Here is a 25850-nt window from a genome sequence, read left to right as displayed (position 1 = left end):
TAACAGAAAAATTAGAGAAGCCATAATAAAGCATTTAAATTATTTCTGAATTAAAAATGACTAGAATCCATTTTATATCACATATTGGCAGTGGGAAAAAATTGGGGATTGGGGGTACAAAATAAAATGAGAAAGACCACATTTAATGTAAAAAATGTATTGCCATTGGTTGAGGCTGCCATCCATACCAACTGGGAGGCTTGGCCCCAAATAAGTTAGAGATAATATGGGGTACTGGTTTTCATTTTATTTCTCTTCTCTTTCAGACACTTTGACACCTAAGAGATGATATTCTAAGAACATAATGTGAAGGAAACAAAGAAAGAAAATGACTGTTTCAGTCCAACTTTCTCTTGCTTTCTTATCTACCATTTTGACAAAAGGACAAAACCTGCTACCAAGTAGCACCCAATGTACTCAATCACAGCTGCAGAAAAAAGAGCATTGAGTAAACTATTCTTTTCTTTTGAGCAATAATGAATTTGCTTGTCCAGGGAACCTTACAACTCTGATGACAGAGAGCATTATCAATGCTGGATGAGGGGGGCGTTCAGGAAGAGCCTCAGTGAGAAGATTTTCTCTTTCTACCTAAATGCCAATGAAGTGAGATCAAAATGAATTAAACAATGAAGAAAGCATCTCCCTAAGACCAGGCATACTTACTATCAGGCTCTGCCAGGCATGGCGTATACCTCCCTCTGGGCTTCCGGGAGCCGGTGGAGAGGCAGATTGCTCTAGTCCTTCGGGATCCAGACCGAGACTGAGGCTGAGGAAGAGGAATGCTTGGGTCTGGAGCGGTATGAAAAATCTACATAGAAGAAAAATGAACTGAGGTCAAAAAAGGCTGAAATTGCCACGTGCATCGTCAAACAAGCTTTCAGAGCTACTAAATCATCTTAGAACTACCAAAGATGTTTGAGACAGGAAAAAAAAGAAAAAAAGAACGTCCTGGAGCAATGATAACTTCCTATCCCATTTAACAAGTAATGCTTCTAGGTTTCCCTTTTTATTTTCATTCATATCCCAATAGTGACATTCAGAAGATCTCCCGGAAGCTTTAAAAACTTTATAAATATGAGTAAGTGTCTATGTCAAGACATATCAATTCTTTTTACAGTAATATTCTCTTTCCACCTTTATCTTGGAAGAACATGACTTGAGTAAAAGATGCTCAATCTGTCATTTCTCCAGCAGAATGGCTCCTTGCTTCCAGGAGAAGTTGATGTCAGTCTGTTGGCTCTTCACTGTCAAGGTATGTGACTAGCTGTACAGAGAGAAGTAAGCACAGCCACTGGGTGCAGCATTGTGCTCTTGGATCCTGAGAGAGTTTGCAACCTAAGTCATTAAAGACTCTCTCTCTTTTTTTTTTTTTTTTTTTTTGATATTGGGACTTGAACTCAGAACTATTCTACCATTGAGTATACCTAGCCCTAGTCATTTAAAAAAATAAATATTTTTTTTTTAATTTTGAGACAGAGGCTCACTTAGTTGCCAAGGCTGGCCTCCAACTTGTGCTCTTCTTGCCTCCCAGATAGCTGGGATTACAGGTGTGTACCATTACACCTGGTTTAGGACATTCATTCTTCTGTGGGCACAAGGAAGGGATCCTGGGAAGTAGAGGGATGTGGTCATTCTCTCACAAGGAACAGATCAGACAAATGGGGTTTTGAATAAGTAGGCTATAATGGCTGATTTTGCTTAATAATCCAGTTAAATAGGTTTTTATAGTTTCTTATTTTTATAGTTAGTCCAAGATCTCACTGTTCAAGGAAATCTTCCTCAGAGGTTGGAAAGAGAGAACTTCAAATCTCCATCCTCTATTTTTTCTCTTATTAAGAATCTTAACTTTAACATGCAATTAAGAGGATCATTCCAGAAAGACAGAGAGTGAAGGTTAAAATAAACTTTACCACAAAGAGATTTTAAGGTACTTCTGAATATAAGTAATAAACTAACTACATAAATGCTAAAGACAACATCAGTTGAATATTTTCCCTGAGAGGTAGATGATGATATATAATGGGGGTGGGAGTGAGAGAAGAATGGAGGAACTTTAGATTATGTAGAAGGAAATGAGAGGGAGGGGGTATGAAAAATGGTGGAATGAGAGACATCATTCCCCTATGTACACGTATGATTACATGAGTGGTATGAATCTACATCATGTAGAACCATAGAAAGGAAATGACGTGCCCCATTTGTGTACAATGAATCAAAATGTAGTCTGTAAAAAAATAAATAATTAAAAAAAGAAAGCAAATGATGCAGAAGAAAAGAAAACAAGCCACTTGAAGGATGTGGAGAAGCAATGAACAAGTGAACAACACCAAAAAAATCAGAGTTCTTGAGAAGAAGTAATTTCCACAACACTGACAAGGTGGGCATTTTATAGGAATCTCAAATCACAATGTAAAGTTCAAAGACAATACAAATGCAAATTCTATTTTTAAAGCATGAAATATAACTTTCTATTTGCACAGGAAAATCCAGCCTACCTTTTCATAGTGCTCTATCAGAATTTCAACCACTATGTTCTGAAATTTTATATTCATCATGGCAGCTACAGTTTCCTCCTGGGCTCTCATCAGAGTTGGACCAAATATGACACCAAGATTTGAGACAGTCATGAGATTTTGTTGGCTATGTAGTGATACTCTGCAAATACAGAATAAAAATATCTTAAGTTAAATGTTTAATAATTAGGAAATATTCTTTTCTATCAAACTTGTGACAAAGATTGTAAAACCTGTAAGTCATTGTGGTCTAATTTTCACAGTCTCAGTTGGCATGAGAAGATAACAGTCTAAAAAGAGATGCAAAAAGATCCTTCTAAAAATTTAATGAATTGTTTTAAACTGAAGTCACCTTACTGTCCCATTGAACATTAGAATTTATTCTTCCTAAGTGCATTTTGTTATCCCTTATTCAACCTCCCTGTATCACCTCTCCCCACTCAGGTTCCTAACACAAAAAAATGATAAATGTTTAAGGAAATGGAAAGGCTATAATTGTCCTGATTTGATCAGTACAGATAATATACATTGAATTGTCACACTATACCATAAATATCTACAATTACTATGTGTCAATTAAAAAGTTTAGAAGATATAAAACCTTAACATTAGCCCAAATAAAACTAATAATTACAAAGGGTAATTATTTCTATTGAAGAGAAAAAAAAATCTTGATTTTTCTAAATTGAGTAAAATTACCACAAGATCTTCTACTATTTGGAATTTTCTATTATATTCTACTTCTTTTAGAACAGATGATTAAGTTAGTTGCCATTGTATTTGGACTCAAGCACATTATTGAGAACCCATTTCAGGCTTCTTCATATACATTATTGCATTAATCATTACATTCTGTTACCTTACTAGACAGAGAAAAAACCTTACAGGCTCTTTAAACTGAAAATGATATACATGAGGTAATGCAAATTAGGAAGAGGTATTATTTCATTTCAGATCTTCTCATTGCAAGCCAAGGGTTTCCTTGAGTTCCCCAGATATATCACTGGACAATACATGGATTTGTTCCCTCTTCCTTTTTCCTTTTGTTCCATCTAAAACTTTCCTGAATGCCTCAAGTGCCTCCTAGAGTCAGGCACCATTCTAGGGAAATAGTGAGACAAGCAGATGTGGCAGCATCATTTAAAATCTCAAATATCAATGACTGGAGACAAGTAACTCCAGCAACTACCAAAAATGACTTAAACTAGTTTAATAATTTATTCTGGAAATTGGATACATTCTTAAGAGGGAATTTCATTGATTTGACTAATCTTCTAGTATAACCACTGATTTTTCTATCTTATTCCAGTCAGGATGTTGGAATGTAAAGCTCTAGGAAAGAATAAAACACAATATCAAGTTGATGTCTGATCACCAACTGTGTTTCAAGACCAAAAGCAACATTTTATGGAAAATCCAGGCTTCTGGATATCCATGCAACTCTAGACACATGACAGGAAGACCTGACCTCTGTGTTGACTAAATTTTTTTCCTAGAGCTCAAGAAAATACTAGCTAAGCTGGGTGAGTGCTGCACACCTGTAATCCCAGCAGCTCAGGAGGCTGAGGCAGGAGGATTGAGAGTTCAAAGTCAGCTTCAGCAAAAGTGAGGTGCTAAACAACTCAATGAGACCCTGTCTCTAAATACAATACAAAATAGGACTGGGGATGTGGCTCAGTGGTCGAATTCAATCCCTGGTATTCTCCTCCCCACCAAAAAAAGGCACTAGCGAAAAGGGCTTTAAGTTAGAAGAAGAAGAGTTTCAATTCAGGTTTCCTTTTTTCTATTCTATTATTATATATTAATTTATTGATACGCATTAGGCAATCTACTATGGAAAGCAGTATGTAAAGGCAGAGCCTATCTAGATTCAAAGTTTGACCTCGTTTCTTAGAAGCTGAGTGACGTTGGCCAAGTTAATCAGTATCTCTTGGCTTTGGTTTTCTCATCTTTAAGTTACATATACCAATCCTAAATAGGGCTGTTAAGAGCATCAGATAAATGAATTTAATTTAAATATGATCTCAATAGAATATTCTCCCTTAAAGTAAAATTGACTTAAGGCATACCTACTAAAATGTCATAGTTGCATAATGCAAATAAAATGGAATAACACTAATATTAGGCTCAGAGTAAATATGGAGTAAATCTTAAAACCTTGATGTGTTTTGAAAAGCAGAGTTGATTAATACATTATATACAAGAAGGAGCATTTTGACGACCAATTTTCTCTTCATTGAACTTCCCTTCTCCTGGGCCACTTAACAGCTACAAACTCCTGTACTATTGGACCTACCACATTTAGAGATGTCATGTACTTGACAATAACCACACAAAGGAAGTAGGTAAGAGTGAGGTTTTACCGGACTAATAACAACACCAGGCAGTAATTCAAATCCACAGGAACAAATAAAAAAAGGAAGAAAACAATAAATAAGAATGTTATATTAAACTCCATAAATGTATACTTGTCTTTTTTCTTCCCTCAGTTTCTTTTTGGGGCATTAGATTACATAAAATAATGATTAAGCAGTTTAAAAATGACACTATAGCCTTTGTTTTAAAGATCCTCTCACAAAGGCTTTTTAGAAAGGAAGCAATGATTTATACTATTTCTCAAATCTAATTAATGGGGATTTGGAATCAGTCCTTTGATCTTTGAAATCCCAACTTGATTCACTGGTTTTAAGTTTTTTTGTTTTCGTTTTTGTTTTTCAGTCATGGAAGGTTTTCAGCTACCAAGGATTCTGTTACTCAAGTTAGCACAGACCTGGAGACACATCCCACAGGGGCTGCTTACTCAGTGGGGCTTCATCTTTTAGATTTTTTTTCCCTCTCTCTAGAGGTACTGGGGTGGAACTCAAGGCTTTGTGCACACCTGGCAAGTGTTCTATGACTCTGAAACACCCCCTTCACCACCACCAACTTTTAAATTTTATTTTGAGATAAGGTCTTGCTAAGTTGCCCAGGCTGGTCACAAACTCCAGCCTCAATTGCTGAGTAGCTGGGATTGCAAGTGTGCACCACCACACCTGGCTTCTTGCATAGCTTTGTGTGTGTGTGAGTGTGCATGTGTGCATGCATGCATGGTGCTGGGGATCAAACCCAGGACCTCATGCATTTGCATTTGACCTATTATAAGTTCAAACCCAGGACCTCATGCATTTGCATTTGACCTATTATAAGTTCAAGGACCCAGGAATGGTGGTGAAGCATGGACAATTTTAAACACTCTTTCATGGGCAGATACTCTGCCCTGCTTCTACCAGGATCGAAGTCACACAGCCACATTAAGGGTAAAGCTTGAGTTAACCTAACATTCTGCCTAACTAAACCAAAACATTTTATGAGACATTCATGTGGCTTTTAAAAGCACATTTTAAAAAAGGCATTGCTAGAAAATTACCTTTAAGACAGGCAAGATAATGCCTAATAAACAGTATGGCTGAATTTCAGGCAATTCAAAACCATTCCTGGCCAAGAACAGTGAGTCCTTTGCTCATTAGCTAAGAGAAGTGCTGCTGTGGGTCAATAGTTAATGATAAACTTTGAATGATGGTGTTTCTAGTGAATTTATTTTTTTATTTTAAGTGGTGGTGGTGTATATGGGGAGCATTCACATCTCAAAGCCTGCAAGTTAAGATGAGAACTATGAACATGTTTATGTAACATTATTTCAAATGTGCGTGGCTCAAATGAGCATAAATTGGGTAAACCCTTGTGGTAAACAAGAGAGAATTTTTTGGTACTCATTAAAATGAAAACTATCCTTACTAAATGGTCAATGATGCTGTAAGGTAGTTCTTAAGTAAGTTGAAAACTGAATTTATACTTTTGTTTCCAGAAACATGGCAAAGAAACTTCTTTATTATTAAATATGTGTTGTATGTATGTATCTTTCAAACTCCAGAGAGGTAGATACATCTGATGATTAATTTGATATATCAACTTTGCTAGACCACAATACTTGTAGATGTTTCATCCAAAAATCAACCCAGTATTTCTGGGGTATTTTTCAGATGAGATTGACATTTAAATGGCTATACTTTAAATAGAACGGACTACTGTTGATAGGTGGGTGGACCTTTTTCAATCAGCCAAAGATCTTAGGAGGGGAAAAAAAAAAAAGAATTTCCAAAGGAGAAAGGAATTCTGCCTCCTACAGCCTCCTTATTTGAGCTACAAATTTGTATTTTTTATTTTTACTGGTTCTTTTTAGTTATATATAACATTAGGATTCATTTTGATATGATTATAAAAGCATAGAATATAATTTGCTCTAATTCAGTCCCCAGTACTTCCCCTCTGCCTCTACCCCTCCCTACCCTGTTCCCTTCCCTTTACTCTATGGATTTTTCTGCGATTGAGCTGCAACTTTAACTTTTCTCTGGATCTCCAGCCTGCCAGCCAGACCTACAGATTTCAAAAACTCCCAGCTTCCACAATTGTGTGAGCAAATTCCTTAAAATCAATCAATCTCTCTCACTTTTGCTTTCTCTCCTACAAACCCTATTACTTCTTGTTTCTCTGGAAACCTCTGAGTAAAAACAATATCTATTTCACTGGTTATCTATCACCTATTGACAAAGATATTTAAGTAAATAGATGAACTAACAGCAAAGTCAGAAAAGTTTTCAGAGACCAAGAGAAAACTGAACCTAGGGAAGAAATCTAATATTCGATCTAGGAACTTGTTGACGTTAGTAACACAGAGCACTGGTCTTCAGAATCACTGGTTACCATACACTTAAAAGAACTGGGCAAAAACCTTCACACATTTTGAAATTGACACCTAAGTGTTTTATCATTAGCTGAACAATTGCAAATTACATAATCATTTGCATATTAAAACATATAAAAGTGTACACAAACATACACAGTCAATGGACTGATCACAATGGCAATGATACAGCACCACTATATATCTTATACAGTCATAAACAAGTTTCACTTTGAACAAGTAATTAAATAAACAATATAAGTTGGAGAATTACTTGACCAGGTGCTTTATTAAGATGTCCAGCATCTCTCTGTTTTTCTCTGGCAATTTGTGCACCAGTGCGTGTACAGCCTCCACTCTGTAGTTCTGGTCATCCGATTCTGTGATGTGATAAAGGTTGCAAATGCTCAAGTTTTACTTGCATTCAAATGTGTACATAAACATCGGTAATTTAACATCATCACACCCCCACCCCTCGTGCCTTACAAGCATTGCTTCGTGTAGTTCTATTATCATCAAAAGCACTAATTCCTGGTCATGAAGTTAGGAAGTAAAGCCAAACAGATTCAGTTCTTTGGATTCTACACATGCACTCTTAGTTACTGAACTACATGCTTCCGTATAATCACAACTCATCACCTGCTTGAGTTTGGCAACCCAGGGCAGAATATTACCTTTAGAAATGTGAATTAACAGCAATTAGTGCAGATCAATTGTGTATGATGATGCCTTAAACACTACCACATAGAACTGTCCTAGAGATCAAACCCCAGGCAACCAGAGAAAGCCCAGATTCCTCTGCTAAATTTACAGAGTCATAGGAAAAAAAAAAAAAAAGAGTGCCTTTTATTAAGTATTATTATGTAAATGGAGGCCCAGCTATTTGGATACTGGGTGAGGAAAGGTATATGGAAAGGCAGATCATGTAAAAAGGCAGTCACCCCCACGGCTGGATGACCAAATGCAAGTAAGAAAATCTGAGTGGAAAGGGAGATAAGAATGAGACAGAAATACAACAAAGATCAGAGAGGAGAGACCCTGCAGAAAGAGTGAGAAGAAAAATGTCACTCTGAAACTTTACGGTTCCTAGGTGCAGGTCACAGAAGGCCTGGCCCCTTCCCTGTCAAAGAATTCTGCGACACACCTCTTAGGTTTTGAGTTACTTCCCCATTATGGATTTTTCTAAATAACCTAATTTAGCATCTAATTAATAGAACCATCCTTGATTTAGACAAAAGATGAGTTCTTATGTATCAGGATTTTTTTTTATTGTTTGTTCTATTTAGTTATGCATGACAGCAGATGTGTACAATGAATCAAAACGCATTCTGCTGTCAGGATATATTTTAAATACCATTCTTATGGTTTGGATGTGAGGTGTTCCCCAAAACTCATGTGTGAGACAGTGCGAGAAGGTTCAGAGGAGGATCAAGACAAACAGTTCATTTTAACCACTTTAGCCAAGTTTTAGACAAATGGCTCAAATGACACTTGCTCTGAAACAAAATCTCTCTGTATGAAAGGGTTCTATGTTAAGAGTCAGAGAGGGAAATAAAACAAACCCCAAATAAAAACACAAACAACAACTAGTGGGAAGCCCTTGTTTTGCCATAAATTTACTAGCATCCTTGGACAAGTCACCTGCTTGGGTTCTGATTTACTTGTCAGTAAAATGAAAGGTTGGGGTTATATATTTTCTTAGGTACAGATTATTTTACAAAGAGAAGTTCCTGTGGAGGGAATGCAGCATGGAGAGCTTTCAGAAGAAAGCTAAGCAGCACAGGTGTTTCACAGGTCATGGGGTTGGCCATGAACTGAAAACCCAAGTCATTCAACTTTATCTGACACCTTCATCAGCAGACAGCATCTTCTGTGACATTATAATGTGTGGCAGTAAACTAATGCAACTGATTTCTTTCTTGGACTGTGAAAAATACTCTTAAGTACAGTCATGCCTTATACAACCTAACAATAGAATGTTAACTTGGAACTGTAACACGTAGCGATGGGCTCAGATGGCAATCTGCACTTCAGTCTCAATGGCTGGAAAGTATGTTCTACTAACTTCTCAGGACCTGTTTGTTGCTATCTTCCAACCCCTCGCCTTCTGAATTTTTCAACCTATCTACTAATTATTTAAATCTATCTATTCATACATATACATATACATATACAATACATATCTATTGTGGCAGTCAAGAGCTAAGAAAATGTGAAAAGTACGTGATTATCACAAATAAATATAATGCCAGGGAAATGGGTTGGTGGGAGTATCTGTGGCTGGCCAAAAATATCTGACTCTTCTTTCCAGATTTAGGAATATAGGACAGAAGTGTTTTTCATGGCATAACTGTACATATTTGAAGTTTCTATTTTTTAATTATAAAGTTGCCCTCACAAGAAGTTGGTATTGGTCACTTAAGTAATATGAAATCAGGATTTCTTTGTGGCCCTTTCTAATCATACCAGACTGTCACCCCAATGAGATCATAGTAAGTGGCAAAACACTGAGTTCATTCTGCAATTCTTATAAGCTATTAAATATCATTTGAAAATTTTAAATAGTTTTTATTGGTGCATTTATAGTTATAGGTAACAGTGGACTTGGTTTTCATATAATCATTCATGGATTATAATTTGCTTTATTTGAATTCCCAGGCCTTTCACTTTCCCACCCTTCTTCCCTCCCTACATTCCTCTTCCTCTACTCTACTGGTCTTCCTTCTATGTATTTATTTATTTTTAATTGGTGCGTTATAGATATACATATGGGTAGATTTTATTGTGGTATACTCATTTATGTACATAGCATAATTTGGTCGATTTCATTTCACAGTTCCCTTCTTTTCCCATCCCTTTTCCTTCCCTATCAATTTCTTTGACTCCACTGATTTGGGGAGAGGTGGTCAACTAGAAGATTTAAACCTATACGTCTAAGAAGTACAGTATACAACTACACCAATCATATGCATCAGATGCCAAGTGTACTTACTAACAGCAACAATAAAGTCTTTGTGCAACTTGTAAGTCATCAGTGGTTCTGCAAGGCACCTATGATGGAGAGGCAAAGCAGGTTTAGAATGGCATTATCTTTTGCCCTCACTGTCCCCCACCCCCAAAGTTTCAGTGGTTGATTATATTTTGTCAACTAAAAATTAATATATAAAACTATAAGAAGTAGGTGATTAGGTACTATAAGGTCTTAGTAGACAGATTCCAAGCAGTCCTAGAGTGCAGACCTCAAAAACATCAATGACCCTTAGTACTTCTTGCAACAGCTGTATTAAAAGGGGAGGCGGGGAGACAAAACTTCCACTTCAAGAGAACTAACTTCAGGAACAAAACCTGTCTGTTATGTGAATAGTAGTTTTTGTAAAAAATTATATCAATTTGCTTAAAAATATGTGAAGACCTCACATACAAACTCAATCTGAAACAAAAAATACTAACTCGTTGGTATCACTATTGGAAAAGCAAGTGGGAGTTCCAGAATGCTGGCTGCAGGTGTTATTGCCTTGTGCAAGGCCTCCAGGGAAGGCCTTGTATAAAGGAGTGGAGTTGGTGAACAGGACCCCCGAGGTCATGTGATCGCTGCCCTCAGAGGGGTGAGAGCCGCATCCAGAGTGCCAGGAGTCCAAGCCCTCACCTGAGGTAGTTTTTCAGCCCACTCGTTATGGTCTTATTGTCCCACAGCTCAATATCAATGTCGATATCAGGAGGGGACTTTGGAGCTGGAAAGAATAAAAAGATATTTAATCTCTGCAATTCAAAACATTACTTGCGCTGTTATAAAAATGAACATGAAGTAAGTAGAGAGAGGGATTCTGAGGGCACTGATAGTTAACTTTAGGATCACCATTAGTGTGAGCTGGTAGGACGCTCACTCTCAGCCCAAACTTCAAAGATATCTAGGGAATAAGAGTCCCCCAGATCAAATTATTGTTAATTGTTAACATGACAGAGTGCTTCATGGGCATCTGGCATGTTTTTAAGTGCTTTGTGTGGATTAACATATTCAATTCTCACAACTCTTAAGAGGAACTATTATCCCCAGTCTATAAATGAGGAGGCTGAAACACAGAGAGATTAAACAATTCCCTAAGGTCACAAAGGTTTTAAGTGGCTGAGCTGGGATTTCATGTTGGGTACTGTGATTCTGGAATCCATGCATCTTACTGTATCTCTAGCAAGCTAAAGAAAGCTGGGGAAAAAGTCCAACTTTATAAAAATGCCCCCTGAGATTCTGACTGTTCATATATTACAGGTGATTACTAAGAACAGTTCAGGAGCTAGGGGTACAGCTCAGTGGCAGAGCATATGCTTAGCAACTGTGAGGCCCTGGGTTTGATCTCAAGCACTGTCCCCTCTCTCTGTCCCCACTGCTCCTCCCCCAACAAAAACTGAATTGTAACAATTTTAAATATTTGAAAATACTCAGAGACAAACAATCATCTATATTTCAAAGACATTTATAGTTTGTGTTACCTATAAGAGTAAAAAAATTAATTAAAAGCTTTTGTTTCATTCAAAACTTACAAAATGTGGTGTTCATGAGCTTTTGAACTTTGGAATTCACTCCTCCTATTCGGTACAGTCCTAAAATGGTGATGCCTAATGGGAAGGAAAATCACAGGAAAATGGCTTGAGATACAGCTTCCCAAGTACAGAATGTTAAAAACTCAGACATATGCCTATACAGCATTTGAAAGCTATTTATCCAATTTTGCAGTCTAACCTTAGCAAACTTATCCTGGAAACATCCATCAGACATCTGTTTCTCAGAGCTGACACTGAACAGTGATTTGAAAGTCTCTGAAGATCTTCAGAGTGGCAAAGTACACATCCCTAGTCACCATTATGTGAATATTAAAAAAGCTTCGGTGATGGGAAGACATGACCAGTATTCCTCACCTTCCATTTCTTCAGAGTCATGGAGTCCTGCGTCTTGACCAGTCCTATGGTATTTATATCTTTATTTTAAAGGAGAGGATACATTTTTCAGAGAATTCAAGACACCCACTTAACCTCTCAAAACTTTTAAGTGGCTACACCAAAACTTTGAATGTAAGTTTATAGAACTTCATGGTCCAGTATGATTTTTGCTTTAGGAAAGTTTTTCTGGAAGTGAAACTAACTGGAGTGTGTGCTTTAAGAGAGGTCAAGATGAATATGAGGTCCCAAAAGGGGACACTGGCTGAAATTACTAAGGGAAAGAAAATAGGGCAGGAAAGGGGTGAAGGCAAGTTCCTTAAACATCTCACCTCCCCAGTGCTTAAAAAAAATTAAAGAGGTACTTATTAAAATAAATGATACATAGCCCATAAGTAGTAAAATTAAGAAAAAATTTTTTAAAAGTAGTACAATTTTAATAAACTGAAGTTCGAAATTTGTGTTTTTATGTAATTTAAACTTTTATGTCATTCTTAGAATTAATCTTGTGTTAATGTTTAAAAATGCACCTTCATTTTCTCCTCTGAGACGTTTCCATGTGGGCATGGGGCACGCAATGCTAATAACGGTACCTGTTGGGCCACACTCACCTCTTGCTTCCACAGCTTGAATGCATTTCCTCACAAAGTTGAACCCTGCTTCATTTAAGTACACTGCAAGAGAAACCACGTTTAAGTGCTGATGTTGGATTCAGATGGCCCTTCAGCTGACTCTGTGCACTGTGCCTTCTCATCTGAACTGCACAGTGGTTGCAAATATTTGAATTTGTCATATATTTTGGCTTAAGTGGAGTAGGGGAGGCTCACAATCACAGTAGTTATATCAACCTGCTTACTAAGAAACAAATCCCTCACAAAGTACACTACACTGATCCCAAACTTACTCCTACGATGAACGTTATCCCTTGCTGACAGAAGCAAATGCGGGAAGAATGAATCTTGATGGTAAGTGAAAAATTATCTTAAAGACTTTCATATATTCCTTCCCAGGGATTCTCAAAACAACATTATGAGGATTTTAAGATGATTCATTGGGTCACAAAAACATCACTTCATCACTTCTCTGTGTTGTAAGCACCATGGTTAGGATTTAACTCATGTTACATCTTATTTCATAATCAGAATAATTCAAAACATGCCCAGTGTACTAAAAATTCCCTAGTGTTCCTTGATTACTAAGATAGCAAATGATGTCCACTTTTAGTCAGGTTTTTGTTAAGTCTGTTTTTTTTTTTAAAGTGGTAGGATGAGAACTTGATTACTTACATAAAGAAAAAGTTTTTAAAAATGCAAAGTGACACCCAGGGAAAATTTTTAAAAAAATCTTATTGTATTATAATGAATCATATGTGGTATAGTTACAACATTTTGAAATATTCTCTAATAATAACAAATGAAGATAAATGAAATCAATAAAAGTTTAAAATAGGATCCATTTTAAAATGATACTATCAAAAGCATCAAACAGAGTCAATGCGATCCCCATCAAAATGGCAACAGTATGCCTCACAGAACTAGAAAAAACAGGACTAAAATTCATGTGGACAAATAAGAGTCCCAGAATAGCCAAAGCAATCCTGAGCAAAATGAGTGATGTGAAGGCATCATTACAATACCTGATCTTGAATTAAACTACAGAGTTATAGTAACAAAAACAGCATGGTATTGGCACCAAAAGGGACACAAAGACCAATGGACTAGAAGACACAGAAACGAACCCACATGAATACTGTTATCTGATACTAGACAAAGATACCAAGAATCATATGTTGGAGAAAAGATACTCTCTTTAATAAATGCTGATGGGAAAACTAGAAATTCAAATGTAGAATAATGAAACTGGACCCCTATCTCTCACCCTGCAGAAAAGTCAACTTAAAGTGGATTAAAGACCTAGGATTAAGACCTGAAACACTATAAATGTTAGAAGAAAATGTAGGCCCAACACTCCAACATGTGGACATAGGAGCCAATTTCTTTAACAAGACTCCTAGAGTGCAAGAAATAAAATATCAATATGCAACACCATCGAACTAAAATGCTTCTGCACAGCAAAAGAAACAAGAGTTTGAAGAAAGAGCTTGCAGAATGGAAGATCTTTGCCACCTGCTTCTCAGATAGGGTATTAATATTGAGAACATATCAAAGTATGCAAAAAAAAAAATTAACACCAAAATAGCAAATAACCCAATAAATTAATGGCAAAAGAACTAAACAGACACTTCTCAAAAGAAATATGAATGGTCAACAAATATATGAAAAAATGTTCAAATCTCTAACAATTAGCGAAATGCAAACCAAAACCATATTAAGATTTTACTTTGCTCCAGTCAGAATGGCAATTACCAAAATACATAGAATTAGTGTCCATGAGGATGTGGGGGAGAAGTTACACTAATACTTTGTTGGTGGAACTGTAAATAGTTCTATCATTCTGGAAAACAACATGGAGATTCCTCAAAAACCTAGGAATAGAACCGCCATATGATCTAGCTATCCCACTCCTCATTATCTATACAAAAGACCTAAAATCAGCATACTATAGGGATGTAGACATATCAAGGTATGTAGCAGCAAAATTCACAACAGCCAGACTATGGAACCAACATAGGTGACAGATGAGTGAATAAAGAAAGCATGATATACATAAACAATGGAGTATTATTCAGACACGAAAAGGAAACAGATGAGTGGATAGAGAAAATATGGTGTATATTAACAATGGGGTATTACTCAGCCATGAAAAAGAATGAACTTTTATAATTTGCTGGTAAATGGATAGAATTGGAGATTATAATGCTAAGTGAAATAGACTCAGAAAGTCAAGGGTCAAATGTTTTCTCTCATATGTGGAAGTTTGTCTAAAATTAGGGAAGAAAGAGAGAAAGAGAGAGAGAGAAACAAAAACACAAGAAATTGGGGGGGATTTCATCAAATAAAATAAAAAGCAGGGGAATAGAAGAAGAGGTTTGAGGGGGAGGGAGGAAGAATAAGATCAGGAAAAATACTGTAATGAATCAGACCCAATTTTCCAATGTACATATATATGATTGATTATACTACAATGAATCTCATCATTATGTATATCCACAAGATGCTAATTGTAAAAAAAAAAAACAAACCAAAACGTAAATAAGTGGAAAGATCAGTAGAGAAGAGGAAAGGGAACAGGGGGAGGGTAAGGGTAAGTACTGAGGACTTAACTGGAGCAAACAATACTCCATGTATTTATAATTATGTCAAATTAAATCATAATGTTTAATATAACTATTATGAACCAATATCCAATATCAAAATGATGGATTAAATATATACATATAGCTCACAGTAATGAACCACTGATAAAAAGCATATACCAGAAAAATTTGATTCAAGAAAGACAAAATAAAAATTTTGAAGAAATATTAGATACTGAAAATCAGTGAAGCTGAATGGGTTAACAGGAAGGTTTGAGAAGTCTGTGGCCCTGAAATAAGAGGTAGTGACACAGAAGGATACTTATTATGTGTGGTTAAGTGGAAAATCTAACCTATAGACCATATGGCCTACTCTATAAGTAGAAATTTGAGGTTATAAATACTTCTGTTATCCTAGATAAAAATTCCAGAGATGGATGCAAACTGTTGATAGGAAGAAGAGGGTGGAAGGTACGAATTGTCATCTGTATTCACCAGACTTCAGAATTGGCTATTTTTAAATAAATCTATTTAGCACTTTAAAAATACTGCAGTACTCTAGAAATAAAATTGCCCAAAATTAAAATGTGCCTGACTATCAAGAGGAACTAGTGTATGTATTTCTTAGTCCCTAGTGTCCTACGTCAAGAGAACAGAGCTCAGTGGATGCTCCAAGTGAACTCAATATACAAGAATAAATGACCATGCAAGATATATTAAGAGGAGGAGGAGATTTTTTAAAAATTTTAGTGAAAATTGACTGGCAAAATAAATGAAAGGAGTTATGATTATAAAAATAGAATTTTAAAAAATATTCACTGAGAAAAATAAGCAATAACAAGGCTTTCTCTCAAGGGTATAAAGAGATTTTTAAGCAGCAGTATCTCATTCTAATAAACCAATATCACAGGCTCACTATGTAGACTAGAACTTTACAGTCAGGTGGTTTGACTGAGGGTGCTGTTGCCTTGGTGAATATGTGAATCCTGCACTTAGCATCCTTTATATGAGCAAACAGGACATTACCAATCAGTTCAGAGATGTAGAAAAATACAAAATGCACTGTATTGGCAAAAATAACTGCATTTTTGTCTGTTGCCTCTGACCATCCTTTGCTTTGCTCAAAGAGCATGGTTCCATGGTGCAGAGATAGGACCCAGCTTGGTTTACAGCCAGGCCACCTGGGGCTGGGACCTCACTTCACTATTCCTGAAGCACGGATGGGATTGTGCCTATTAACTTCTATGAACTTGGATTCCTTCATTGTATAAAACAGGGAAGTGACTAAACACGTGAAGAGTCACAGTGAGATGAGGACTGAGTCAGGTGAAGTACTGAAGACCACCTAACAGAGGAGCAAGCAAGTCAAGGGAGTGCCAGTTTCCTTCTCCCTCGGCTCCTGTCTACACATCATGGCCACAGAAGGGCAATGATGAATGAAACCAGTAGTTCTAACCAGAGAGAGACCCAAGTTACTCCCCCACTTAAGAGCTGTGTTACTGGGCATGCTTTAACCTCTCTGGGTCTTAATTTCCTCACCTATAAAATGAGGATAACAGTGATCTCTTCCTTATAGGGATGTTTAAGGATAAAATAAATTAACATTTGCAAAGCTTCAACAATAGTGCTTTGAATAAAGTAAGTGCTATAGAGTATTGGCTAAATGCCTACATAGGAACATTTTATGATTAAGACATGCCTTATTTCACTTAGCATGAATCTCATTATAATTTATATCCATAGGTAATTAATTTTAAAACAATAACTATGGGTAAATAGCAGAAATAGAGGGAAAGGAGTAAGGGTGGGGGAAGGGAAGGAGAAGGAGAGGTACTGGGGTCTGAATTAGAACAAAATTAGAACAAGATATATTCCATGCTTGTATCGTTATGTCAAAATGGATTCAACAGTCATGTATGACTAAAAAGAACCAACTGCAAAAAATAAAATAAAATAACAATTACACTTCCTGTGTCAAAAAAAAAAAAAAAAAAAGACATGCCTTACTTGGCATGGCTGAAATCACTAGAGTTTTAGGGATGTCAATCAGGAACACTATTTTTCAAAGAGGCATATTACATTACTTTTTTTTTTTTTTAACAATGATTTGTTTCTTTAATAGACAAAGCTCAAGCATAAAATGGTGAGGCCATGTGTGCCTTGGTGACCACTGAAGATAAACTAGATATTAAGAAATGTATTTCTGTGCTCATTATAGTTCAGTAAATCACAATGAGCAAAGATTATTTTTTTGCAGGGACTGAAGAGACTGCAGCACACTGGGATTACTGCTCACTCATCTTTGTTGCCCCTTCCTGCAGGAAGATTTTATTTCTCGGCATCCTCAAAGACAGGTGTGGCCAAGTGACATACACTATCCAATGAAATAAGAATGGAAGTGACATGTCACTACCCAGCAGACCCTCAGAGCCAGGAAATGGCTCGCCATTTCTTATTTTGCTGGCTTAGGATCTGTAATGACAGAGAAGGAGGCAACTCTTACCAATGTGAGTTTCAGAGTGAAAACTAGGGGACAGCTGCTATTAACCTAGGTGGATGTGTACTAAGAATAAGAAATGAGCCTCTACTGTTGTGAGCCTCTGAGATCTGAGGATAATTCGTTACCACAGCCTGACCTGAGCAGTTCTAATTTAACTATGAAAATCTTAAGCAATTCACTGCAGCAGTAAATAAAGTCAATCCTACACCATTAGCTTTGCCTTCCTTGACTGGAAAACATCCATTTTTTGGACAATGCACATAACAAAGCCAGCACAGAACAAGAGCTGGCAGCACCTACTTGTGGATGCTTTTCAAAGGACTATTCCATAGTTCCTCATTTGAGTACCCAGCATTTTCTGGAGAAATCTGAGGACAACATGGTTCTGTTTGTCTCCTGATGACCTGGTGTAAGAGGTAGCCTGACAAGGAGTGTTATTTATCGGTAAAGAAAGGGGCAAACATTAACTGCAATGGAAAATGAGAAATTTTCCAAAGACATGAAGGGATTACTACACATAATATGTTATTAATGAGAATTCAACTAAACGGGTTTTCTATAGCCTAAAAACAGAAAGAAAAAAACTGTTTACTCCTTAGTGTTCATGAGATGTCCATGGAAAGAGTTATAACTAAATCAGTTTGCACCATTAAAAGAGGCAAAACATTGTCATAATTGTCTTTCAGTGGAAGACAAGGTACTCCTGCTGCCCTATAGAGAAAAGGGTGCAGCCATCCTACACAGCAAGAAGTACGGATTGCTGGATCAGGGCTCAGGGCCTGGTGCAGAGCGGTCATCTAAGATATGCTTATTGATTGATGGTTTGACAGTTATTTGTACCAGGCTTGCTCAAGTACCTTCCCTGATATATTCTTTGAGGACTCAAGTTTATCAGCTCATAGAAGCTACTTTTGTGAATTCCTTCCTAAATCTAGTCTGTACCCCAACCCTGTATCTCCCTGTTTTAGAGAAGACCAGAGGGATGCTCTGAATCTGCTACAAGCAAACTCCCAGGAATTTAAATTTTATAATATGAATGCTATTTGGCCTCCAGGGATAGAAGGCAGACTAACTTAATGAACTTAATTTATTCAATCAAAAGTTAAGTTTAAACATATTTTCCCTCCGGAAACTCTTCAGGGCTAAAGTTTTTATTGAAACTCAAATAAAGTTTCCATAAGGCAGTTTTGCAGCACAAAAGCTATTAATCTCGACAGAATTCAAACAGCCATGAGGAAAAGAAAATGAATAGAACTAACAAAGCAAAAGTCCTTGTACTTTCGATTTCCTACGCATTCAAAACCCAGCATGTCTTTACAGATGTAATCTGCTTGGCCTTACAGTACATTCTTAGGGCTGACAAAACAAAGCAACACTTGTCTTTAATTTATAATTCACTTTTGTAATCCACCTTTTCAGACTAAGACACGGTCATCTAATGTCATATGAATACATTCAGGGGTATTCACAGGACTGATGGACTTTTCCTCTTCTTAAAGGGTTAACATGAACACTCTACAACACGGGCCCAGATTGTTCTCTCATCTTGGTCTGCCCATGAAGAGCACTGGAGCAAGGACTCTCTTTGAGGGAAATAAAGTTGTGTTAGATCACAGGTCCAGGGGATGAAGGACGATGTCACCTAGGATGTCTGAGAACTTTCAGAAGTGAATTAAACAGCAGTAGAAAACTACAAGAGAGACTGCAATTGCCTAGAGTAAGAAGAATATGCTTAATTTTTCTTTTTATTGCTGGGGAGACTATATCCCCTAGATACACATGGGGAAAGTCCCTGAAATAGTCACCAAAATTTAGAGTTGTTCAGAAATTTAAAAATTATCCTCTGCTTCAATCTCTTCAATTCTGTATGAGGACTAAACTCCTAACCTCTAGGTGACTTTACCGTTACATGCCTAAATAGTGACTCTTATTAGCAGACAGAGTAAAAAGAACTCCTTAATCTTATTCACAATACCTGCAATAAAGCACATGCACAATGGGATATTATTGAATTGACTATATAAAAGAATGAGATTTAAGTACTTTTTCTTTGACAAATAGTGCCTTTGTCCAGATCTAGGGGTGAAGGACCAGTTAAAAATCCATCATACAAAACTCATGTTTGAGTGGGTACAAGGTTCATGGAACCAGAACAGAATGCCAAACAAAGAAAACCTAGAAAAAATACTAAGTGCCTTTGCCCTTATAAAGACCAGTTCCAAAGGTGGGGGGGTGGGGGGGGTCTTAAAATGTATGTCAAAAAAGATGCTTTGTTTCCGTGTAAAATGAGTTCAAATAGCAGAATTAAGAAGAATGACTGGTAAGCTATTTTTTAACAAAATATCTCCAATAGCATAGTTTGAGATTCTAATCTTTTTTTTTTTTTTTCCCCTGATCCTAGGGATTAAACCCAGAGGTATTCTACCACTGCACTACATTCCCAGTCCTTTTTGTTTTTCATTTTGAGACAGTCTCCCTAAGTTGCCCAGGCTGGCCTTACTCTTGTAATTCTACTGCCTCAGCCTCCTGAGTAGTGGGATTACAGGTGGGCACCATCATGCTCAGCACTAGTTCTCATCTTAGATGAATGGCATTTATTGAATACTGATAACATGTTACTACCCTCAAAATGAATTAATTCCCAAAGTCTCACAATTTTAAGAAAAGAACATTATAGCCTATTGTATAGCCAAAAGGACATTTGTGGATTTAATATCCTGTAATGGGCTAGTACTTTGGTGTTATACTTGATGCTTTTACATAAAGGATACCCAATTATAAAGTCTTATCTCTACTACCTATACACTGAAAATGATGAATTACAAGTAACCACAAGGCATGGACACTTTATATTAGGCTTTTAAGGAGTCTCATGACTCTACCAGCACAGCCTAGATTCATTCTTCATTCCATGGCAAATACTCTGCCTTCACAGTACAGCTATGTTAGGACACAAGATAGTTCTTATTCCTGTTTTTAGGGTTCTCGTTATGACTACTTTGAGTGATTGCCAGTCCAAACAAATTTGTAGCTGAGTTTCATGTTTTACTGTACAAAACTTCATTATTATCTTTTTTTTTGTGGTGCTGGGAATTAGAACCCAGGGCCTTGTGCAGGTGAGGCAAGCACTCTACCAACTGAGCTATATATCCCCAGTCCATTGTTATTATCTTTAGCAGTTCATAAATATAAACACATACCTCCCCGACACTGCAAAAAAAAAAAAAAAAAAAAACCCTGAGTTTCCAAAGGATAAGAAGAATATGTTAGTAAAAGCAGAATCCATCTGGATTATTGAGGCTGTAAACAAGTACTTCTCAAGCTGGCCTAAGAATTGAGGTAGATATTGGCTTCAAACACCAATTAGGGAATCTATGACACTTGCAGGAGAGTTGAGTACCAAAAAGGGACAGGCAATCTCAAACATAAGATGACATGTAGAGAGGAAGCAGAGGGGTAAAAAGAGGACATGAACTGCTCTAAAGCCATACTATGAAGAGCTCTCCTGGCTTAATCAAGACTTCAGAGGTCTGAGGGCTTCACAATTACTAGAATATAATTTTGAACTGAAACAAAAAATTTTAAATTTAAAGCACTTACGAAAATACCATAATCAAGGATAAGAGACGGCAAAAGGTGGCAGCTTAAAGGAGCTCAGGACATGATGAAAAGCACACAAACTGTGTTTTTAATGAATGGTTTGATACTAGCAATTCAGAAATAATACTGTGAAAATGTGCTTTCCTACATATATACTACCTTCTAAAACCTGTACAAAGCACTCTTGTTTTCATGCTTGTACTTCTGAGAAATGTGAGGCAGGGAAAATAAAATAAAGAAGCCTCTAATTGCTGTAAAAATTAAGATAAGCAAACCTCTCCCAAAACAAACCACCAACAACAACAAAATAAAAACTGAATAGCAACTGCCTCTGACCTCTATCAGGGGTAAAACTAAGCATATAAATAAGTAAACAAAAGTCAAAAACTTTTAATTACAGTTAACTTTGTTAACTGTAATAGGGGTATAATTTGTGGTTTTATCATAGGAAACTTCTTTAATTCAAGATTTTAAATTTGCTGCACCACCAGATCAATGGTATGGAAGCACCCCAGATTTAATACTTAATATCCCATAATATTTGTGTGATAAAAATAAATGTGTGATAAATATTTAGATAATTATTTTAATGACTTACTTGAACACATATTAGAAAGGTAGCACCTCCCCTGAGCCCACAGGGGTGCTGGGTTTGGGACTCTTTAGGCCCCTGGCTGTTGGAATTACAGGTGTCCAGCATGTTCTCTGCCACACCCTGGTGGCCCTGTGCTCACTACCCATCCCTCCAAGCAGGCCTCTTCTCTGACCTTAGGCACAGCCTAGCCTCTTTACCCAGTCGATGTTAAAAAGAATCACCCGTGATCTCAGGACAGAGGAAAGATGCCCAATCCTACTTTACTTCTACAGCCTGCAAGGTGGCTAGGTGACAACTTTACCATAAACAATTAGGTGCCAGAGTTTTCCTTCAGGCCTATTCGGGAGAATGGACTAAGTCGAAGGTACCTTAGCAGCAAAAGTCAATTCTAGAATTGAGGATGTTCCTTCTGTTTTCTCATCCACTTGTCAGGAAATGTGTCTCTGGTTTTATTTTAAGATTACTTCAAAGGGTAAGCCCGAAAGTAAAAGAATTATTTCTAACTAATACAGAAAATGTTTCTCAAACTCGAATATATAAGGTCTCTGCTCTTTTCTATAATCTTGCAGCTAAGTCAACAGCCAGCCACTGTTCGGTTAAACAAAAGGTTTCAGAGGTGGGGGGAAATAGACTTACTTTCTTCTTTCTTGCTAATAATGGCAGGCAGGGTATAAATCTGAAAAACAAAGGATGTCAATAAGTTACTTGCAGTTAATGACCCAGCACAGAAGACTGATAAGATGATGTTTGTACACTGAGACACAAAGAGGGTGCCTCGACTACAAGGCCTAAAATTGCTGTGCCCACAGCGCCATCTGTCTACCTTGTCAACAGACCACCTCCCTGTGGTGAGGCCAGTGTTGCCTCTCAAACCTCTCTCTCCAGGCAGTCCTGCCCTGGGCTAAGCTTTATCATTTTATGCATTTCATTCTCTTCCTCACCTGATGTATAACATACTTTCTTCAGGAAGTGTCTCACACACCTGTCACCTGACTGTGCCTTCCTCAGACCATCTGCTTAGTACCTGGTTCTCAATTTGCATACTGGAAACTTGTACATGGCTGAGCTCACCAACTGTCCCCTATATTTGCTATAGGGCAGGGCTCCTCAACCATTTGTGGTAAAAAGCCACTTCAAAAAAAAAAAATCTATCACTAACATTTTTGTAAAATATAATAAAATTGAAATAGAGAATAATTAAGAATGGGTACAGTTCTATTTTTTTTTTATTCTTATTAAATTCAACAGAACTAAAATGATTCCAAGTGGCTAGATGATTTTCCAAAGGCTGAATCGTGACCTCTTTGCTCCTGTTCACTCTGTGTGCTCACCCTCTATGGAGCTAGCACAGTGTCCACCAAGAAAATTAAGTGATAATAACTCACTTTGTTTTTATATAAGCCTTCCTAGTACTTGTAAGTACATTGTCACATCAGCGTCAAAATAACAGAACACGAGGATATGTGTGGTGGGAGATGTGTCCTGCTGTGCCAAATGGTTTCACCAAATTAAACTTTTTTACAAATGGACTAGAGAATCTGAACCCTGTTCTTGTCTCTGATCACAATGCCAAGTATGGGCCTTGCAAAGATTGGGCATGCTCTAATTATTAATTGTATAACATGGTATGAGTGCAGCCCAGTTAATGATTATATTTTTAAAGTAATTTTAGGGTTTTGAGTTAGTCCTAGAAGTCCTCTGAAAAGCAAGTTAGAAAGTTGGAGTGAAGAGCCGGTCACTGAGTCAGCACTAGGAACCCAGTCCAAGTGGCTACTCCTCTAACAACTTCAATATTTTCAATTGTTTTACTGACAAAATAAAAAACAAATTCAGATGCACTTTGAAATTTTCAGAATAATAAAACCTAAATTATAGAATGTGTCAAATTCTTACCGGTTCCTTTCCATCCATGGCTTCAAGCCAAAGTTTCCTATTAGCTTCGGAAAAGGCCTGCAATGTAATGATCCCATGCCTGCCAAAACACAAACACTTTATATATAAACTTATTCCTGTTATGTCTTTATACATTTTCTAATGTTCGAATTCTTACTTACCTAAAAAGGTACATTTTGAAGAAAAAAAGAAAAAGAAATGAGACAAAAAAGTGGAATAAAAAAATAAAAGGTTTGATCTACAGGTATCTTTCAGAACTGTCACTGAGCACACACACACAGTATGCATGCAAATGTTCTTAATTCTAATGAGCATAGCTAGTAAGATCACAACATGCTTTAGGTATAGGACCATTTAAAGGAGCTAACTTCAAATTATTTTCCTTGAAATTATAAAAAACAGTGACAAAACTGCATTTACTGAAGCTCAAGTCATCTAAATATTTCACAATATAAGAACAATTACTACTAAAAATAATTATGATGAGTACGTAGTAGAGTGGGAAGCCTGGCACCATAACCAGTTAATAATTTTAAAAAACTCTAAAACCAAAACCACAATCACAACATTAACATCAATTGGTCTTTAAACAATCCTTTCCCATGCAACCATTCTGAAGTAGTTACTTAAGGATGTATTTCAAGAAACAAAGAAAGAGTACAAGGAGGAAGGGAAGCAATTAAAGGAAAGAAAAAAACAAGAAATCTCAGAATCAGAGGAATTAACCCAGTTAAACAGAAAATTAGAACAACACTGAGAAGAAATTCCCATCATAAATATTGTATAGTTAAAAACCTGGAATGACTTAATCTGATCAATGACCTATAACTCTTCCATGAAAGAGAAAATAGATCCTGAGAATGACAAGAAATGCAGATCCCCAAAACTGTAAAAATGGAAAGTTAAAATAGCTAATACAATATTAAAGAAACATAAGATTGCCCTACTAGACAGTTACAAGTTGTTGTATATAAGTATACATAACTATCATAGTATATACAGTACACAGACACACATACACTAAGCCAGAAGCATTCTGAACAGTATGGTAGTAATGCAAGAGAAGAAACAGAGCACAGAGCTGGGAGCAAGACCCCCCCCCCATTTTCTTTTTAGTCTACTTATATTGTATAATAAAGGAGTAGAGCTAGATAATTGATCTGGGTTACAAACTCAGAAGCATGGCATCCATCTCTCTCCCAATACCCTGTTGCTGAAAATGGCTGTACCAGTGCTCTGCACACAGTAGGTCTCCTGGAGGCCCAGAACTGGGCTGGCTGAAGGAGGCCCATGGTATTCCCTCTGTGTCTTCTTACTCCTTGGAAGCAAAGCCACCAGGCTTTATAAGCCTACAAAAAGGCTGGCCTACTAGAGCCATAAAAAATGGTATCAGGTTTCTTCATTGTGATGGGGACTCAAGTCTACTATGCATACTTCCACTAATAGAGTCATTTATATTAATTCTCCAGGTACTTCTTTCATGTTATTCTTTCTTAGCATTCTGTGTCTGATCTACTTTCATTTTAAATATCATGCAATATTTTTTTGAATAAACGTATGAAATAAACATATATACTCTTTTTAAGAAGAGTGAAAAAAAAACCTGTTTGCTACTTCATGTTTATATCTACACATAAAAAGAAACAGAGATAATTAACTTACTTAAAAGTATAAAGTGAAAAGTAAAGTCCAAACCTTTCAACTACTTCTATGTCAAAGCAGAATCGTTTGTCAATTGAGTCTGTCTTCCGTCGGATACAAGATTTTAACTTAAACATTTCTGGTGAGCTAGTAACAAGCCCATTCTGAAACAAGAGGAGCACCACATTACTACAGGACCAGACAAACTGAAATACATTAAGTATATGGTCTAAAGGAGTCAGATTAAGATGTTAGTTCAAGAA

General features: G+C 36.7%; 1 protein-coding gene across 3 annotated transcripts in view; it reads right to left on the bottom strand.

The window, feature by feature from the left end:
* Arhgap42 (Rho GTPase activating protein 42) overlaps nt 1–25850 on the bottom strand; it is a 273624-nt gene that overhangs the window by 30642 nt on the left and 217132 nt on the right. For all 3 annotated transcript variants that reach the window (XM_047516700.1, XM_047516699.1, XM_047516701.1), the window contains 10 exons: nt 25642–25751; nt 23947–24025; nt 22690–22729; nt 12774–12836; nt 11770–11844; nt 10880–10964; nt 10226–10284; nt 7508–7613; nt 2496–2655; nt 664–808 (listed from right to left, as the gene is read on the bottom strand). In XM_047516700.1, coding sequence (XP_047372656.1) covers nt 664–808; nt 2496–2655; nt 7508–7613; nt 10226–10284; nt 10880–10964; nt 11770–11844; nt 12774–12836; nt 22690–22729; nt 23947–24025; nt 25642–25751 — 922 coding nt within the window. The remainder of the gene's footprint in view (nt 1–663; nt 809–2495; nt 2656–7507; nt 7614–10225; nt 10285–10879; nt 10965–11769; nt 11845–12773; nt 12837–22689; nt 22730–23946; nt 24026–25641; nt 25752–25850) is intronic.

Source organism: Sciurus carolinensis, chromosome 11, assembly GCF_902686445.1.
Source record: "Sciurus carolinensis chromosome 11, mSciCar1.2, whole genome shotgun sequence".
NCBI classification, from domain to species: domain Eukaryota; kingdom Metazoa; phylum Chordata; class Mammalia; order Rodentia; family Sciuridae; genus Sciurus; species Sciurus carolinensis.
The sequence above is the reverse complement of the archived record's forward strand: the minus strand, read 5'-3'. Positions and strand labels throughout refer to the sequence as shown.